Below are 21,100 nucleotides of genomic sequence, written 5' to 3'. Positions count from 1 at the left end.
GCTGTTCTTCTTTGGTTTTACCATTTACTGTTAGTACTATATGCATTCCAAGTTTGATTTACTGTTTGTACTGTGCTAATGCTTATATATCTTTGGTTTTACCATTTAGTATATGCATTCCAATTTTGACTGTTTTACTGTTTGTTTTTAAAATAATATTGATATAATTGTTTTATGTTTATATGTGCAGTGCAGCTATCCAGTGAAACATTTTGATTCATGTGTTTCTAAATGCACTGGTTTGTAAAAATGATTATTTGTTCAAATAACTCCAAAGCACTCGGTATCATAACCATGTAGTAAATACTCCAATCATGTTTCCTGAATAAAAATTACATTTACTTATTTGTTCTGTATTAAATGCAAAGATTATGGTGTGTTACAGTAATCATATAATCAGTAAGGTGACCATCACTGCCATAAAAATGTGTAAAGTTCAAGCAGGCTAGAACTATAATAATATATTGATGCAATATCTCTGCTACAATAAAATACAAATAGGTTAATGGTATGACAGATTCTCCAGACAACTTCCACCTGTTAGTCTTACTCCCATATCAACCCTCACATACTGTATTTTGTATTTGCCTCAGGTTTGGTCGATTTTGGGGTTTGTTCATGTACTATGGCCTTTCTACATTTGATATTACAGACTGTATTTTCATCAATGCAAGAAGACACATTGATGCAGTGACTATAATCAAAGATCCAGCTTATGGTGACATGAGTATTTAAAAAAAAAATGTTTTCACAGTGTCTAAATTGCCGTTCCAATTTATCTACAGTACTGCAGTTAGGTTACAGCCACTGAGCCACATAATGTTATTTGTAGTGAATGACTCCCATCTCATTGAATGAGGTGGGTCAAATCTGACTCACATTTCCCAAACTAGCCTACTGATCATATGTGTGCATTGATTAATTATTTCAATAATTTGCAGATATCACATTGCGGGCATGTTTGTTCAGAGCAATATTGTATTTTTCCCTTTATTTAACTAGGCAAGTCAGTTAAGAACAAATTCTTATTTTCAATGACGGCCTAGGAACAGTGGGTGAACTTCCGGTTACTAGTCCCATGCTCTAACCACTAGGCTACCCTGCCGCCCCATATATAATGGGGTGTCCTTTTTCTTTGAATAAGGAAGCACTTCCCAAGTCTGGCACATGATGGCACCTTGAGCAAAATAGAAGATTACTTTATTGTCCAATTAATTGTAAATAAGGTCCAACCGAAATTCCCCTTTAGAACCAGGGGTTTTGTGTGCGTGTTTAAAACTACAGTGGCAGGAAAAGTACCAATAACACACTAACATAATGCAACACATTTTCACATGTTTAGTTCTTTGTTTAAGTTCATAGCTCTATATCTTAACAATTTAATTCCCGTTGCGTCCTCTGTACAGGTGTATACAGCCCCGCCTCACCATCTATGTGTGTCAGCAACATGCAAGGAATCAACCACAGACTAAGCCAGGGGGGGTAAAGGTAGGTTACATCCCACAAAATCTCCATTGAACATGCCTCTCAGTCCAGGACTAGGCTGGAAAAAATCTGTTTGGGTAATCTGTTTGAACTGATGAGGATCTCTTCCATCCATGTCCACAATATACAATGCTCTCTATCTTGACGACCTACCACTGGGGGACCTCTCAGGGAAGATAGCTCTCCTTTACAATGTAACTCCCCAGCAGATCAGCCACATCTACAGCCAAGGACCTACTGGGATCCACGTGCTGGTCTCTGATGAGGTGAGAAAGTATGGAAGCAGAGTTGTATTGTTTTTTATTTATTTATGAGACCATTTCTAAAAACAAACACATCTGAAGACATGTACAGAGTTCATATGAAAATTTGCTTTAGATCCTCAGATTGGGCTGTTACAGGTCCCTCTCCTTGGACCTTCTCTTCCAATGCATTTTGAGGAAGAGGACACAAGGTATCAAGGAAATTTGGGAAAATGCCATGGAGAAGTACTAGGGGTTGTGGTCATGGTTAGTGTGTTTCTATCAGTGAGTAGTGATGAGGGTGGGGAACAGTGAGGAGTGCAAGCTCGGTTTTGAGGTCGTCATGTTGTTAGGTTATCTCCTCCAGAGGCTCTGGGTTGGTTGTTTGTCCCCCTGTGCCCTGGGCTGGCTTAGGTTAGTGGGGCCTCAGGCTGCCCCCTGGTAAACAGTGTATGATCGCTGGATGATTATTTTTAAGTCTATTGCATGTAATGGAGTCACCAATGACAAGGGTTTTCAATTTGTCAGAGCTTATGGTGGGAGGTTTTGGCGTCTCAGACCCCGTAACAGGTGGAGGAGAGACCTGAGAAGGCTCGGCCTCAGACTCCAAATCGTAGCTTAATGGGGAGAACCGGTTGAAAGTTTCTGTAGGCTGAATGAGCGACACTGGTTGAGCATGCCAAAAGCTTTTCTTTCCAGAAGCCTTGAGAAAATTGCCCGGCTGCGGGGACTGCGCAGGGACATTTGAACTACTATCTGTACTTACTGGTGGCACAAATGCTGTTTCATCCTTTCTTACACTTAATTTTCCCATGCCTAACAATTGCATTTGAAGCTATCCTCACCATAAGGCGATAGTTCTCCTGTAAATTATGAGTACAGCGAATGCAATTAGATGACATAGTGTTAATGTTAAAGCTTTTTCATACATAGTGTTAGTGTTAATGTTAAAGCTTTTTCATAGTGTTAATGTTAAAGCTTTTTCATAGTGTTAATGTTAAAGCTTTTTCATAGTGTTAATGTTAAAGCTTTTTCATAGTGTTAATGTGAGAGCTTTTTTGGCATAGTGTTAAAGCTTTTTCAGCTGGTGGAGGTCCTGTAGAACCATGTCCGGATAAAGCGTCTGGGGTGAAAAAGGTTGAGCGAGGAAAAAAATAAGACGTTGGTAATAGTGTTAAATGCAGATTTTGATTAAACAGTTATTAAAAGTAAATTTGTCAGGTAGCCAAGTAACAACAAGCAGCACCTGGGACAAAACATCTCAACAAAGTTTTTCTTATAGCAAGGCATCCTAAGTTGTTGGCCTGAAGTGAGAGTGTGGACGGAAAGAAGGTCCGCGATGATGGCCTGAGCCAAGGGAGTTCCTCTGTATGTAGGCTATCCTTACACCAATCTCTCCCTAACATGGTCTCAGCTTACCTAGCATGCCTGTAGCTGGTTAGGATCCTGGGGCCAGTTCAAGTAGATCCTGCTGGTGGCTGTCAGTTACCAGCCTGGCCAGCCTCAAGGCCAGACTTGACAACATGATTTGGCATCTCTCTCTCGAGCGCTTTTCCTCTGAAGTACTACGTTCACTTTTGTAGCACAACTCAAAAGTTGTGGTGAAAGTATGTTGGACATTAATAAATAACAAAAGCATCAGGAACATATTTTGATCAATGTATGACAAAATATATGTTTAGTGTTATCATTAATAAGCCATTTGTATTTTATTGTAACAGAGTTATTGCATCAATATATTATAGTTCTCGCATGCTTGAACAGCACACCTTTTTATGGCAATTGTTGATAATGGGGCACCTCACCCTACCACGTCTAAAATAAGGGACACCCTAGGGGACAAATGATCACTTTAACACACTACACCATATGCACACCATATTATTTAAAATACCAATTTTTCTCCCCAATTGGTAGTTAGTATTTACAGTATATATTATTTTTATATTTCTTTTTTAATGTTTATTGGACATATAAAGAAATACAAAATACAAATTGAACAGATACATCCTTCTACCCCATATACTTATTGAACCACCTCCCTCCCTTTAACAACAAAAGCAGCATAAATACAAAAATAAAATACATTTACGATTGGAAATAATATATAAATATGCACACATGTACACGTACACAAAAATAAAAAATATCACAACATGTTATTGTTTAACTTCGGTCAAACGTTTCGGGTAGCCTTCCCATAATAAGTTGGGTGACTTTTGGCCCATTCCTCCTGACAGAGCTGGTGTAACGGAGTCAGGTTTGTAAGCCTCCTTGCTCGCACACGCTTTTTCAGATCTGCCCACACATTTTCTATGGGAATGAGGTCAGGGCTTTGTGATGGCCACTCCAATACCTTGACTTTGTTGTCCTTAAGCCTTTTCGCCACAACTTTGGAAGTATGCTTGGGGTCATTGTCCATTTGGAAGACCCATTTGCGACCAAGCTTTAACTTCCTGACTGATGTCTTGAGATATTGCTTCAATATATCCACATAATTTTCCTGCCTCATAATGCCATCTATTTTGTGAAAGTGCGATAGCCCCTCCTGCAGCAAAGCAACCCCACAACATGATGCTGCCACCCCCGTGCTTCACAATTGGAGTGGTGTTTTTCAGCTTGCAATCCTCCCCCTTTTCCCTCCAAACATAACAATGGTCATTATGGCCAAACAGTTCTATTTTTGTCTCATCAGACCAGAGGATATTTCTCCAAAATGTATGATCTTTGTCCCCATGTACAGTTGCAAACTGTAGTCTGCCCTTTTCATGGCGGTATTAGAGCAGTGGCTTCTTCCGTGCTGAGCGGCCTTTCAGGTTATGTCGATATAGGACTTGTACCTGTTTCCTCCAGCATCTTCACAAGGTCCTTTGCTGTTGTTTTGGGATTGATTCGCAGCAAAGTACGTTCATCAGAACGCGTATCCTTCCTGAGCGGTATGATGGATGCGTGGTCCCATGGTGTTCATACTTGCGCACTATTGTTTGTACAGATGAATGTGGTATCTTCAGGTGTTAGGAAATTGCTTCCAAGGATGAACCAGACTTGTGGTAGAGGTCTACAATTTTTTTTCTGAGGTCTTGGCTGATTCCTTTTGATTTTCCCATGATGTCAAGCAAAGAGGCACTGAGTGTGAAGGTAGGCCTTGAAATACATCCACAGGTACACCTCCAATTGACTCAAATGATGTCAATTAGCCTATCAGAAGCTTCTAAAGCCATGACATAATTTTCTGGAATTTTCCAAGCTGGTTAAATGCACAGTCAACTTAGTGTATGTAAACTTCTGACCCACTGGAATTGTGATACAGTAAATAATAAGAAAAATAATCTGTCTGTAAACAATTGCTGGAAAAATTACTTGTGTCATGCACAAGTTTAAAAAAAATGTACTTGTGCAATTTTTTTGTTGTTTCCCTAACCGACTTGCCAAACCTATACTTTGTTAACAAGAAATTTGTGGAGTGGTTGAAAAACGAGTTTTAATGACTCTAACCTAAGTGTATGTAAACCTCTGACTTCAACTGTATATAATAGTAGATCATCTGCATACAGTGACACTTTGTGCTTTTCACCAGCTCGGTGGATTCCAGTGAATGATGGTGATAAATTTAAGGCCAAGGAATGTGGTTCTATCGCAAGAGCAAAAAGGATCGGGGACGTAGGGCACCCTTGATGGGTCCCTATGGAGAGGGGTCAGTATTTTGAATGTTGCAAGTTTGTGTGTACACTAGCCGTAGGAGCAGAATAGAGCAGACGTATCCATGAGATGAAATTGGACCCAAAACCAAATCTTCTCAAAATCTTAAATAAATAATCACACTACACCCGGTCGAAAGCCTTCTCCGCATCAAGAGAAACAACTTTTCGGGGGTCTGGGGAGATGGGAGACAGTATAATATTCAAAAGCCATCGTACATTGGAAAACAGTTGTCACCCTTTAATGAAACCCGTTTGATCATCAGATATGAGATCCTGAAGGCAGGGTTCCAACTGACATGCTGGAACCTTAGCTAATAATTTAACATCAGCGTTCAAAAGTGAAATGGGCCGATATCCACCACATTCCGCTGGATCTTTATCTTTCTTAAGTATACGAGATGGAGGCTTGGGTTAGCATCGGGGGGAGAGAGCCCTGTGATAATGAGTCGGTGAACATAGACGCCTCACAAGTCCTCAACTGGCAGCTTCATTAAATAGTACCAGCAAAACACCAGTCTCAATGTCAAGTGAAGAGGCGACTCCGGGATGCTGGCCTTCTAGGCAGAGTTGCAAAGAAAAATACATATCTCAGACTGGCCAATAAAAAGAAAAGATTAAAATGGGCAAAAGCACACAGACACTGGACAGAGGAACTCTGCCTAGAAGGCCAGCATCCCGGAGTCGCCTCTTCACTGTTGACGTTGGGACTGGTGTTTTGCGGGTACTATTTAATGAAGCTGCCATTTGAGGACTTGTGAGACGTCTGTTGCGCAAACTAGACATGAAGGTACTTGTCCTCTTGCTCAGTTGTGCACCTGAGCCTCCCACTCCTCTTTCTATTCTGTTAGAGACCGTTTGCGCTGTTCTGTGAAGCGAGTAGTACACAGCATTGTACGAGATCTTCAGTTTCTTGGCAATTTCTCGCATGGAATAGCATTCATTTCTCAGAACAAAAATAGACTGACAAGTTTCAGAACAAAGGTCTTTGTTTCTGGTAATTTTGAGCCTGTAATCAAACCCACAAATGCTGATGCTTCAGATACTCAATTAGTCTAAAGAAGGCCAGTTTTATTGCTGCTTTAATGAGAACAACAGTTTTCAGCGGTGCTAACATAATTGCAAAAGTGTTTTCTAATGATCAATTAGCCTTTTAAAATGATAAACATGGATTAGCTAATACAACGTGCCATTGGAACACGGGAGTGATGGTTGCTGATAATGGGCCTCTACGCCTTTGTAGATATTCCATAACAAATCTGCCATTTCCAGCTACAATAGTAATTTACAACATTAACAATGTCTACACTGTATTTCTGATACATTTGATGTTATTTTAATGTACAAAAAATGGTAGTGTATGTCTGACTGCATATCAATTGGGCTCTTCTTCAATCGATGTCAAAAGCCAGTGGGCCCTTCATCGAGAACCCAATGAAAAATGATACTTTTGATCCCTGCTCTTTTCCACAGAGTTGACTTTTGTACATTGCACTGACTTCTATCTTTAAGCCTGCGTTCCTGGTATCTGCCAGAATTAATCTCCTTTGTACCTCTCCTGTCACTCTGCAAAGGAGCTCCTTGACTCTCTCATGCTTCCATATTTTGCCATTTGTCCAAAGTGAATCAAAGTCTTCTTCTGGTCTTACACACCACATGATTTCCCTAAGGCAAACTAGGCGAGCATAGCCCGGCTTCTTCCCCAAGAAGAAATGGACAACAGGCAACTTTCCATTGAAAACAGATTTCATCTCATTCCAGTATGATGTTCTCATCTGTGACACATAGCTTCCCAACTTCGGAGATGCCACTGTTTGTGACATGAGGATATGTTGTGGCCACAGCAGAGCTACAGCAATGAAGTGCAATGCTAAACTTTCACCATATGGGATTTGACCTTGAAGAACCTGGCAAAGAAGATCAATGAGGATCTTATACGGGCGAAGGTGTTGAGATTCAGGTTTGACACAGCTTAGCACAACATTGGCATAGATGAAATTGACCACTTCTCTAACGTTCCTTTCAGGATCTTTACTCAGAATGAAGTCATACTGCAGGACTATCTTTTGCATCATGTCACCTGAGGTATCGTTGGAGAGGCAATCCAGAATCCCTGAATGAGTATCAGTTTTTCTACTCTCCAAAAATTGCCTTGCCTTGTGAATGTGGATGCTGATTTTCAGGTTCTTGTTTTTCATTAGTTCTGTGGAATCTGTCTTGCAAAAGAGGTCACTGTATCTTTGAAAGCACTGGAAGAGCTCCTGTCGAGTTCTTTCCTCTCGACTGTCTTTCAGGGTGAACCTGGGACCCAAGTTGACATAAAAGCTGTCAAGAAAATCAAAGTGCCTCTTCATGTTATATTTAAGGTTGTACAGAAGATCTTCAAATTCATTGAGAATGTAGTAATATGAGGCATGTTTGTTACGTCTGGAATCATTCCTCGCAACATCTTGGATTGTAATTTTGCCAGACAGAACTTCACTCAGAATGTCATGACGGACATTGCCTGAAGAAAACACTGGGCATTTTTCCAGTATTTTGATGATGATGACTGCAACCTGAATTTCTCCAAGGCACCCTGCAGTGTTGAAAGGGCTGTTGTCTCTCTTGTTTTGTACTCTCAGAGTAGCCTCCTTCTTTGCAATGTCCTGTGTATCCCTGAAGGCCTCTGTTGCTGACTGGGCCGTTCTAAGATAGCCTTTGAGCCTTTCAGGTTTTATGGGATCTTCTTTGTCACTTTGTATTTCACTCTTTAGCTCATGCTTGATCACTTGTGCAGATGTGTCAGAAATGTAGGAGTTATCTCTGGAAAGATCTTTTGCATTCTTTGCCCAGTCCTTTGCCTCCCTGAAATCCCTTTTCTTCAGGTATTGGTATCTGGCAAGAAGCTGAGAGATGACAGCATCTTTTTCAAAGCGCTTGGCTGCATTGAATAGAACATTTTCTTCAACACCTGGTGTCTCCTTTGCAATATCCTGGATGAGAGGTGAAAACTGAGAATCTTCACTCTTGACTGAGTGATGTCTTTTCACTAACATGGTGTGAACATCCTTCATGAGTTTATTTTTGCCCTGTATGCACTCATAAAGCTTGTCTGTGGTGAGCAGTAGATCAGTGATCTCAGCTTTGGTTACACTGTATGTGGTTGTAAGCTCCTTCAAACAGTGCACGGCCATGCTTGAGTGGATCATTCTCACTGCCTCAAATACAACCTCAGCCTCCTCTGTGCAGCAGGTCACTAGAGTGGAAAACTTCCCAAATCCAGCCTTAACATCAGAGGACCCACTATATGGCTTGGTCTGGAGGCCAAGAAACTCTTCACAGAGAGAGACTGAGAGTGTTGCACCCTTGCAGTAGACATTCAACAAGACCAGAACAGCAATGAGTTGTGCATGTTTGTGATTTATGTTGAAGCTCTTTAGGGTGTTGCGAGCCACACCCTGTATATACTCGGGTGAAAAGTTCTTCTTCATGATCATGAAAGCGTAGAATGTGTCTGCATTCTTGTAGGTCTTCTCAATCTCCTCCAGTTTTTTCTCGAACTGCCTCTGTTCCATTTCAGAGAGGTTATTGCCAATGAACACAGTGTCTTCAGTTGATTCAGTCTTCTCCCAAGACTCAGCCCTCATGCAATTGAGTAGAATGACTTGCGGGGACCTAGATCCAATGTCCTTCTTGACACATTCCTTCTCAATGAGCTGCTGCAAATCATATGCATCATCCATCTCCTCAAAGTCATCTAGCATGAGCAACACAGGAATCCGGGACGATTGTTCTGTTGTCTCATACATCAGTAGCTTGACCACCTGCTCGGCAACAACAACATGATCCGCGGTTCTGTCCCTCAGAACAGCACAACGGAACTTGTCTTTCAGTGCCCATAATATATGCATGGCTAGTGTAGTTCCACCACATCCTGGGACATGCAAAAGTTTGAAGGACACACAAGCTTTTCTCAAAGAGCTCAAAGCTGGTAGGACAGTGTTCATGATGAAGTCAAACTTGTCCCGTTTGATGAATGGCATGGATCCTGGCTGCTCAGAGAAATAGAAGTTCCACCATAACACCTTTCCTCCTTTGTAGAACTTCTCCTGTATGATGGCCTTGTCTTCATTTCCTCCCTCACACTGATTCACACACAGAACATTCAGGATGTCTAGGCTGCCCTCTTCTTTCTTTGTTAACATCACTTTGCTGCCTCCTCCACAGGGTAGGAAACGGCTGGATTTCCGGTTGTCTGACCACAGGCTGAGGACGGTGCCGTTAACTTCAGCAAAACTGAGCTCATAGATTGATCTTGCTTTAATGTCTAATCCATAGCGGGATTCAATCAGGTCCCTCCAGCAGGTGAATGCTTCTTCATTTTCACAGATGCAAAGTATTTGCTCTGTTCCTCTGAGCTCCTGCCAGAATGTGCTGAAGGTCTCAAGCAGAGGGTCCATTTTCTCATTCACAGTAGACAGCAATATAAAAATAACCAGGAATCTCTTGTGTGGTAGCACATCTCTCCGACACAGAAATGAAATCACATTTCGTACAGACGCTCCTTTCTCTATTAACCAGTCATCTACATCTGAGGGTCTCTCTATTTCGATAGCCCCATTGCAGAGGATCCAGCTGGTGTTTCGAGTCAGTTTTAGCTTGCTAGCAATGTCCTCAACAGCCTCTGTGATTTTATATTGTACTGGCAAGTGGATATTTATTGTACTCTGGTCTTCAAAGTGCTTAATCAATCCATGTTTTGCCGACTCAGGGTCAAAGTCCAAAACAGCAGTTGGGTTTAGTTCAGGAATAAATCCCAGGGATTCCAATTGAACGAAGTGTGATTTGTTTGTCACTATCAAATACCGCTCGAAGTGGGACTTGTCTAAGGATTGGGATCCACCTGTTATCATTTCACTTAGTCTGGAGCCCTGGACACTACTTTTAACCACACTAAGGCGATTTTCCTCCGCTTGTTTTCTTAGCAGTGACAGCTGTGGCACATCGTCAAGAAACCTATTGTATTCTTCCTTTGGCTTGGCAAAAGTGGTTAGTGCAAGGAGATCCCTGCTGCTGCTGTGATCACGAATGAAGAAGAGTTTTTTCTCTGTTTCTTTGCTTTTGGACTTCCTCTTTGATTTCCTTGTATTCAAGAGGAAAACGTGATAGAAGTTCTCTTGACAGATCACAAAGTCTGGCACGATGTCCACTTCTATCACATACTTCTCTGAGGATGTCATATCAGGATTGAGAACCTCAACAAATCGAGGTGGTTTGATGCACATCTTGGCTGTCTGGATATGTCTATACTCAAAATGACCCTCAATGGCTTGTGGCAGAGCATTGACATATGCCTCTTTGTCCGGGACGCTAACTCCCAAAACTTGCCCATGAACAAAGTCTGGCTTGTCACCAATTCCAAAATGTATGGTGCCATTAGTGCGGCTATTCATGCAGGCTGCTGCAAATCGAATAACCTCATCAGTGAACTTTTTCATTTTGCTCTCCACAGCTGCCTCTGACATATGGATGTATCCTTTATATTCATGACAGGGTTCGATATAGTCTGATGCACCGGATTCTGTTACATCAAGAACGCTGTTCGCCTTGTATCTGCAGGCATCATGGTGTCGATGAAAAGGGTACGGCTTGCACGGTCTCCCAGACTGATTTGTTGTTGGGCTACTCAACTGCTCTTTCTTAAATTTCAAATGTTCATCCCTCTTGTGAATGATCAACTTTGCAGGCCCCAGTGTGACACCCACCTCTAGTAAATCAGATTTTTCTAAAAGTAAAAGACTGGGCCCATTAATGTTCTGCTGAAGCAAGATATTTGCAGATTCACCATCCACACAAGCCTTGTTGAGAGCCCATTGTTTCACGTGATGTTTATTCCAATCCTTAATCTCATCTGGCAGGTCAGTTGGTTTGCCTTCCTCTTCATTCTGAAAAGAAAAATAGGCTGATTTGATTGAAATTCATAAGCCATAAAGATGTTAACAACAAAATCATTCACAATTGAGCAGGTTTACTCAACATTTGTTGGTGTTTTAGCGCATATTCATCTCTACCCACAAGCCAAATATGTGATGAGTATACTACTACTGCAAAGAGTGTGCAAAGCTGTCATCAAGGCAAAGGGTTGCTATTTGAAGAATCTCAAATATAAAACATTTTGATTTGTTTAACACTTTTCTGGTTACTACATGATTCCATTCGTGTTATTTCATAGTTGTGATGTCTTCAATATTATTCTACAATGTAGAAAATAGTAAAAATAAATACAAATCCTTGAATGACTAGGTGTTCTAAAACATTTGACCGGTAGTGTATATATAGAGTTGAAGTCGGAAGTTTACATACACTTTAGCCAAATACATTTAAACTCAGTTTTTCACAATTCCTGACATTTAATCCTAGTAAAAATTCCCGTCTTAGGTCAGTTAGGATCACCACTTTATTTTAAGAATGTGAAATGTCAGAATAATAGTAGAGAGTGATTTATTTCAGCTTTTATTTCTTTCATCACATTCCCAGTGCGTCAGAGGTTTACATACACTCAATTAGTATTTGGGTAGCATTGCCTTTAAATTGTTAAACTTGGGTCAAATGTTTCAGGTAGCCTTCCACAAGCTTCCCACAATAAGTTGGGTGAATTTTGGCCCATTCTTCCTGACAAAGCTGGTGTAACGGAGTCATGTTTGTAGGCCTCCTTGCTCGCACACTCTTTTTCAGTTCTGCCCACACATTTTCTATAGGATTGAGGTCAGGGCTTTGTGATGGCCACTCCAATACCTTGACTTTGTTGTCCTTAAGCCTTTTCGCCACAACTTTGGAAGTATGCTTTGGGGTCATTGTCCATTTGGAAGACCCATTTGCGATCAAGCTTTAACTTCCTGACTGATGTCTTGAGATGTTGCTTCAATATATCCACATAATTTTCCCTCCTCACGATGCCATCTATTTTGTGAAGTGCACCAGTCCCTCCTGCAGCAAAGCAACCCCACAAAATGATGCTGCCCCCCCGTGCTTCACGTTTGGGATGCTGTTCTTCGGCTTGCAAGCCCCCCCCCTTTTCCTACAAAAATAACGATGGTCATTATGGCTAAACAGTTCTATTTTTGTTTCATCAGACCAGAGGACATTTCTCCAAAAAGTACGATCTTTGTCCCCATGTGCAGTTGCAAACCGTAGTCTGGCTTTTTCATGGTGGTTTTGGAACAGTGGCTTCTTCCTTGCTGAGCAGCTTTTCAGGATATTGTGTCATGCACAAAGTAGATGTCCTAACCGACTTGCGCTAAGACAGCGCTATAGGGAGACAGGACAGACAGCTGATCATCCTCGCAGTGGCAGACCACGTGTAACAACACCTGCACAGGATCGGTACATCCGAACATCACCTGTGGGAAAGGTACAGGATGGCAACAACAACTGGCTGAGTTACACCAGGAACGCACAATCCCTTCATCAGTACTCAAACTGTCCGCAGTAGGCTGAGAGAGGCTGGAGTGAGGGCTTGTAGGCTTGTTCTAAGGCAGGTCTTCACCAGACATCACCGGCATCAACAGTGCCTATGGGCACAAACCCACCGTCGCTGGACCAGACAGGACTGGCAAAAAGTGCTCTTCACTGACGAATCACGGTTTTGTCTCACCAGGGGTAATGGTCGGAATCGCGTTCATTGTCGAAGGAATGAACGTTACACCGAGGCCTGTACTCTGGAGCAGGATCGATTTGAAGGTGGAGGGTCCGTCATGGTCTGGGGCGGTGTGTCACAGCATCATCGGACTGAGCTTGTTGTCATTGCAGGCAATCTCAACGCTGTGCGTTACAGGAAAGACATCCTCCTCCCTCATGTGCTACCCTTCCTGCAGACTCATCCTGACATGACCCTCCAGCATGACAATGCCACCAGCCATACTGCTCGTTCTGTGCGTGATTTCCTGTAAAACAGGAATGTCAGTGTTCTGCCATGGCCCGGATCTCAATCCCATTGAGCACGTCTGGGACCTGTTGGATCGGAGGGTAGGGTCTAGGGTCATTCCCGCAAAAAGGTTCGGGAACTTGCAGGTGCCTTGGTGGAAGAGTAAGGTAACATCTCACAGCAAGAACTTGCAAATCTGGTGCAGTCCATGAGGGGAAGTTGCACTGCAGTACTTAATGCAGCTGGTGGCCACACCAGATACTGACTGTTACTTTTGATTTTGAACCCCCCCTTTGTTCAGGGACACATTATTCCATTTCTGTTCGTCACATGTCTGTGGAACTTGTTCAGTTTATGTCTCAGTTGTTGAATCTGGTTATGTTCATACAAATATTTACATGTTATTAACTAAGTATGCTGAAAATAAACAGTTGAAAGTGAGGAGTTTATTTTTTTGCTGATATAGATGTATATATACATATATACATACATACATACACACACACACACACACACACACACACACACACACACACACACACACACACACACACACACACACACACACACACACACACACACACACACACACACACACACACACACACACACACACACACACACACACGTTCAAAAGTTTAGGGTCACTTAGAAATGTCCTTGTTTTCAAAAGAAAAGCAAAAAAAAGCAGATGCCTCACAAGTCCTCAACTGGCAGCTTCATTAAATAGTACCCGCAAAACACCAGTCCCAATTTCAACAGTGAAGAGGCGACTCCGAGATGCTGGCCTTCTTGGCAGAGTTGCAAAGAAAAAGCCATATCTCAGACTGGCCAATAAAAATAAAAGATTAAGATGGGCAAAAGAACACAGACACCCACTCCTCTTTCTATTCTGGTTAAAGCCAGTTTGCGCTATTCTGTGAAGGGAGTAGTTCACAGCGTTGTACGAGATCTTCAGTTTCTTTGCAATTTCTCGGACACAATAGCCTTCATTTCTTAGAACAAGAATAGACTGGCGGGTTTCAGAAGAAAGTACTTTGTTTCTGGCCATTTTGAGCCTGTAATCGAACCCACAAATGCTCATTCTCCAGATACTCAACTAGTCGAAAGATGGCCAATTGTATTGCTGCTTTAATCAGAACAACAGTATTCAACTGTGCTAACATAATTGCAAAAGTGTTTTCTAATGATCAGTTAGCCTTTTAAAATGATAAACTTGGATTAGCTAACACAACGTGCCATTGGAACACAGGAGTGATGGTTGCTGATAATGGGCCTCTGTACGCCTATGTAGATAATCCATAAAAAATCTGCCGTTTCCAGCTACAATCGTCATTTACAACATTAAACATTTCTACACTGTATTTCTGATCCATTTGATGTCATTTTAATGGACAAAAAATGTGCCTTGCTTTCAAAAACGAGGACATTTCTAATTGACCCCAAACTTTTGAACAGTAGTGTATATATACAGTACCAGTCCAAAGTTTGTACACCTACTCATTCAAGGTTTTTTCTTTATTATTTATTTATTTTCTTGAATAATAGTGATGACATCAAAACTATGAACTAACACATATGGAATCATGTAGTAAACAGAAAAGTGTTAAACTGGTACAGTAAATATTATTCTTATTTTTGTTATGAATTAGGTGATAAATACCTCCATTTGGACTTGTTCAGCCTTACTGAAATCCTTTGGATCTTTGTCAGTTGACTGGTTTCTCAGTCAAACTGATGGAAAATTTGAAAAATAGTTTAGTACATGAAATGCAATATAGTCAGTCACCCATTGAATAAGCCAGAGAGAAATACCATGAAACAAAAAACGTGATTTACCACTTTGTTTTCTGTTTTCACCATTTCCGCATAAATGCTGTGCTGCTGTGTAGCTGCAACATGCTGTAAACATATAACCAGGAAGGGTAGATTATATTATTGTGAAACTGTAAGGATACCACCACAAACATTCTAACCAAGGTGTGGCACACTCGCTGATCCAATCGCTTTCATGCCCCTCATTACAGACACAACCAGTTTCAATTAATATATTAAATCATGAAGTGAAACAAAAGTGAAATTAAGCAATTCAGTTTGGATTCAGTCTCTGAATGCCTACTATAGCAGCCACTCTATAAGGCAAGATGTGGTTGTGAAAATCAGGTTGGTGCAGGAGAGAACAGACAAAACCGCAAATGTACGGCTGATTTAAAAAATGCATTACTTTTACCATGTCATTTCTAAGTACCAAGTAAATACCATGTAACAGAAATACAATCTTAACTGCTGTTCAGTAGTCATGTCAATTAAGATTAATTGATTCTTAACAAATATAATTTAGACCCATGTAAACAAACTGCCTTCTTGTTCAAATGTGTGTAAACATGTTGATCTCATGGGCTGTCCGTCATTGCAACCATACCAGCTCTCTCTATCAATTTGAGAGTGGTTACATTTCTCCAGACCCATTTCTCACTTTTATAGCAAGTGTGGCAGGGCTGCATCTTGGCTGAAACACGAACGAAGAGTGTTGAGAATTTAATTATTTAACTAAGAGTGTTGAGGCTTTAAATATTTAAAAAGTAGTGTAGGCCACCACTTTTCTTATAGTTTAGGCTTATAGTTTAGGCTTTATATGTTATGTTTAATATGCATCATGTCATTGATTTTCATAATGCACGAAAATCGGTTCAAATAGGCGTTTTAATGGCATTAACTCTAGAAATGTATGTAATATCCGGATAATGTATAGCCTAACTGCGAGAGGTGTCCGATACTTCAGACTGAACATATTTTATAATGTAAAACGTTGTCTATGTAGCCTATAACGTTATGTAAAACTGCAAACTTACCTTTCATTATTATAGCTTTCCTGACAGCAACATGAAATAGTTTTTCGGTCTCACTGGTAAGCAGAAACGACGGTCGGTGTGGAAATTGTTCGATTAGGTCGAAAGAGAATAAACCTAAAAATGCGGAAGATGGGGACCGTGGTCTGTTGGCAATTTGGCAAGCTTTCGACTTCGCTGAAATATGGTGTAAATAATAGCAAGTCTTTCCAAACCAATTAAATTGAACACTAGTATAGAAATATTACAGATTTTCAAAGACTTGGTTGAAATAGGTATTTTAAACGAGTATGTGTTATACTGAAAAAATGGCATGCGGAGGTGAGCTTCAGCTGTCCGTCTCTTCTGGAAAAGTTTTATTCCCTTCCTTCGACTTCCTCAATTCGGCGCGTTTCAATTGAAACGAAACTCATCTTCTGTGCTACATCGGGGCGGCAGCGTAGCCTAGTGGTTAGAGCGTTGGATTAGTAATCGGAAGGTTGCAAGTTCAAACCCCCGAGCTGACAAGGTACAAATCTGTAGTTCTGCCCCTTAACAGGCAGTTAACCCACTGTTCCTAGGCCGTTGTTGAAAATAAGAATTTCTTCTTAACTGACTTGCCTAGTTAAATAAAGGTAAAAATCTCTTCTACTGACCTGAAAATAATGGATATGCACTGTTGATGTAGTGCTGTATTGAGTTTTATTCCCTGTTCTCTACACAAATTATATGAAAATCCAGACTAGGGATCTACTTTGCAAACATACAGTAACAGTCAAATGTTTGGACACACCTACTCGTTCAAAGGGTTTTCTTTATTTGGACTATTTTCTACATTGCAGAATAATAGTAAAGACATCTCAACTAAGAAATAACATGGAATCATGTAGTAACCAAAAAGGTCTATGGAAAGGGCCTCCCGAGTGGCGCAGTGGTCTAAAGCTGTGCCACTAGAGAACCTGGTTCGAATCCAGTTCTCTGTTGCAGCCATCCATGACTGGGAGACCCATGTGGGGGTGCACTATTGGCCCAGCGTCGTCCAGGTTAGGGCAGGGATGTTCCTGTCCCATCCAGTGGTGGGCCGGGCGCAATGCACACTGACACAGTCGCTAAGTGTACGGTGCTTTAGTACGGCTGGCTTCCGGGTTAAGTGGGTGTTGTGTCAAAAAGCATTGTGGCTTGGCTGGGTTGTGTTTTGGAGGATGCACGGCTCTCGACCTTCACCTCTCCTGAGTCTGTACGGCAGTTCAGAGATGGGACAGATTCTTCAAATAGCCACCCTTTGCCTTGATGACAGCTGTGCACACTCAGCATTCTCTCAACCAGCTTCACCTGGAATGCTTTTCCAACAGTCTTGAAGTTCCCACATATGCTGAGCATTTGTTGGCTGCTTTTCCTTCACTCTGCAGTCCAATTCATCCCAAACCATCTCAATTCGGTTGAAGTCAGGTGATTGTGACAGCCAAGCAATCTGATGCAGCACTCCATCACTCTCCTTCTTGGTCAAATAGCCCTTACACAGCCTCGAGGTGTGTTGGGCCATTGTTCTGTTAAAAAACAAATGATAATCCCACTAAGCGCAAACCAGATGGGATGGCGTATTGCTGCAGAATGCTGTGGTAGCCATGTTGGTTAAGTGTGCCTTGAATTCTAAATAAATCACTGACAATGTCACCATTACCCCCACACCATTACACCACCTCCTCCATGCTTTACGGTTGGAACCGTACATGCGGAGATCATCCGTTCACCACTCTGCGTCTCACAGAGACACAGCGGTTGGAACCAAAAATCGCAAATTTGGACTCATCAGACCAAAGAACAGAAACTTTAAAAAAAGTTCCATATTGACTGACCTTCATCACTTAAAGTAATGATGGACTGTCATTTCTATTTGCTAATTTGAGCTGTTCTTGCCATCATATGCACTTGCTATTTTACCAAATAAGGACATCTTCTGTATACTACCCCTAACTTGTCACAACACAACTGATTGGCTCAAACGCATTAAGGAAAGAAATTCCACAACCTTTAACAAGGAACATATCTTATATAAGATGGAGCCAAAGAACATGGCTGATGTTTTGCATTCTCCCATCCAATTGTGCAATATTGTTAATGTTTTTACATATTTTGTTATTCTTGAACTGCACTGTTGTTAAGGGCTTGTAAGTAAGCATTTCATGGTAAAGTCTACACTTGTTGTATTTGGCGCATATGGCAAATAAAGTTTGATTTGGAATTGAAATGCATTCCAGGTGACTACCTCATGAAGCTGGTTGAGAGAACACCAAGAATGTGCAAAGCTGTCATCGAGGCTACTTTGAAGAATCTCAAATATAAAATCAACTGATCAACTGTTCTATGTGGTCCCATTGAATGAAGTGAGTCAAATTTAACTTGTACATTTCCAAAACAGAGCACAATAATGCTGGCATCGGAGGCATCATGCTCTCTTTGAATAAGGACGCACTGCCCAAGACTGACAGATGATGGCGCCTCAAGCACAAGAGGGGACTAACATGTACCCTAAAAGAAGAAGACCTGAAGTTACTTTTTTTATAGCAGGAGAATTTAGGTATACGGTTAGGAGAATGAACGTAGCAGGTTAGAAGAATTAGGTTAAGACTAGGAAAAGGGTTAGGGTTTAGGGATACCGAAAATGCTCTCCTAAACTGCTAGGAAAATCACTTCCAGTCATCGTTGTATCCAAGTGCCATGAAAAGAGTGTGCCCCTTATACGCAAGGTCCAACCATAGCGATAGAGGAATCATATTTATATCTGTGCCATTGTAATGTCTGTGACAGCATGAGCAACACCGTTGAGGCTACAACCTATAGCAATCCCCACACAATTGACTACTTTAACATGGTGGGTGATGACAATGCCCAATAGCAATGGCAATGTCAATGCTAAAGCAAGTTATATCCATGAAGAGTCCTCTATCTATCTCTATGGGTCCAAGAGAAATTCAAACACCCTTTTCATGCCACTTCGATACAGCTACAACCGGAAGTAACTTTTTTGTAGCAGGTTATGGGAGAATTAGGTTAAGGTTAGGAAATGGGTTAGTGAAAAAACTGCTCTCGTAACCTGCTAGGAAAACCACTTCGGGTCATAGCTGTATCGGTGTGGCATGAAAATAGTTTGTCCTGTTTTGTGTGAGTGTTCAAAAAGGATTGTATATGCATTATTTATTTTGCGTTTTACAAGAAGTAAGTCACCTATGACAAGTAACTACTCATCAATACAAAAAAACGATAACTGTAAGTGCCCTCGGTCATTACTGAACCAAGATATTTCTAGACCAAAATGAAGTACTACTGAGAGCCAATCTCCCAAATATGGACAATAAATAGTTGGAGGCTTTGAGAGGGTGGTAAGACTTTTGATGGTAGCCTGAGTGACTCAAAGACTTTTGAGATCTGCAGGGTCACTGAACAGAAGATGGTGGCTGATCAGACACAAAGAGATACAAAAGCCAGATGTCGTAAGCGTTTGCACCAGTAGGGACAAATCACCTGTTAAATTCCCTTTTGAAATAGATTCAAACTTAGGGGAAAGCTTAGTAAATCTGGCCCATATTCTTCTACCTGTGTCCACTTTCCTCTTCTCAGTACCTGACTGGATGAATGACAGACAGGCGTGTGATTGATCCTTCTGGGAACCTGTCACCTGCTAGGTCTCCCTGTTTATGAAGGTCTGGAGACACCTGCTTAATGTGGATGTGGTGGTAATGGCCAATGATGTAAGTATGTATGTCTATGGTCATGACTGAGGTCTCCATCATGCTCAGGGGATTGAGAGCTGCCAGAATGATATTATGATGACAATCTCTTTATGACAGTATTCTCTGGGTCAGGGTTTCCCAAAGTTGGTCCAGGGGTGGGGGTTTGGGGGTGGGGGTGTTAGGCTGTGGGAGTCTGAATCAGAGTACTTAACATACAGTAGAGCTATTATTTAAGATTCCTCTAGATTTAACAAAATTACAACAAAAAATAGTTTGGGGTTTGTAAGTCCTTATTTCATTGACATCCTATTGAATTGTTATCAGATTTTCTAGCAGCATGACTCCTGAGATATTGTATTATTTAGGGTAATTTCTTGTTTGTGACAGACTGTTCCGTTTCCGAGATTTGTTCTAGGGTCTAAAACAAAGATGTCCACCTGTGTTTTCCAATATCTGCCACTGAAAAATTACACATCACAGCAGCTCTAAAGCATTCCAGAGATGCCCCAGCTCCTCTTACACCAGCCAAACTCACAGATCTTCATCTGACATTAGGTTGAGCTATCTATATGGTGAGGCCTGGTGGATGTCAGTACATAGCATTAACGCCATAGCACGTTGGTTACCCAAAGTTCATGTTCTAGGTTCTAGTGGACAGGGGTGAGTGGCCAAGCTTAAAGGAATCCACACCATGTCATGGGCTGAGGGTCAGGAGGTTAGAAGTAAGGGGTCAGAGGTTAGAGGTGAATCCACTGGAGCTGGTTGAAGACTGGGATGTGAGGGGTGGCACGTTGCTGCAGAGTCCTAGAGATAGTCATGGGTGGGGCACCAAGGGAGAAAAGAGTCTCTACAGTCCAGTCATTGCATTCTATGCTCCCATGTGATTTATTTAACATTGTTTTGACTACTCAGGTCTTCATCAGGTCCAAGGGTCATGCCCATGCAGGGCCACAGAGTGTGACATTATGCCCCCTGTTCTGTGTTTATTTCTGTCAGCCCCTGAGGGCCGGGTGGTGGGGGGGCTAGGAATGTGGGGATAGTATGCTTCAGAGAGTAATTTCTCATGTGGAAAGGAAACACATATACATACTGTCCATGATGATAATGGCTGATATTGTGTAAAACATGTGATCTACAATGACTGATCTTAGCTTCACATGCTTATTCTTTGAAATGTTTGATGTTCTTTATGTCATTTTTCAGAGATACT

At 41.4% G+C, this 21,100-nt stretch overlaps 1 protein-coding gene across 1 annotated transcript; it reads right to left on the bottom strand.

Moving 5' to 3' along the window:
- Positions 1-5,651: 5,651 nt before the first annotated feature.
- LOC135519296 (sterile alpha motif domain-containing protein 9-like) lies at positions 5,652-16,553 on the bottom strand. The gene is made up of 4 exons (XM_064944444.1): positions 16,184-16,553; positions 15,171-15,233; positions 14,995-15,065; positions 5,652-11,352 (listed from the first exon to the last, which is right to left on the bottom strand). Exons 3-4 carry the CDS (start codon positions 14,998-15,000, stop codon positions 6,817-6,819), a joined length of 4,542 nt encoding a protein of 1,513 aa, XP_064800516.1. The 5' UTR covers positions 15,001-15,065; positions 15,171-15,233; positions 16,184-16,553; the 3' UTR covers positions 5,652-6,816.
- Positions 16,554-21,100: the final 4,547 nt, after the last annotated feature.

Source organism: Oncorhynchus masou, chromosome 29 (genome assembly GCF_036934945.1).
Source record: "Oncorhynchus masou masou isolate Uvic2021 chromosome 29, UVic_Omas_1.1, whole genome shotgun sequence".
In the NCBI taxonomy this organism is placed as follows: domain Eukaryota; kingdom Metazoa; phylum Chordata; class Actinopteri; order Salmoniformes; family Salmonidae; genus Oncorhynchus; species Oncorhynchus masou.
Note: the sequence above shows the minus strand (reverse complement) of the source record. Positions and strands in the feature narration are given on the sequence as shown.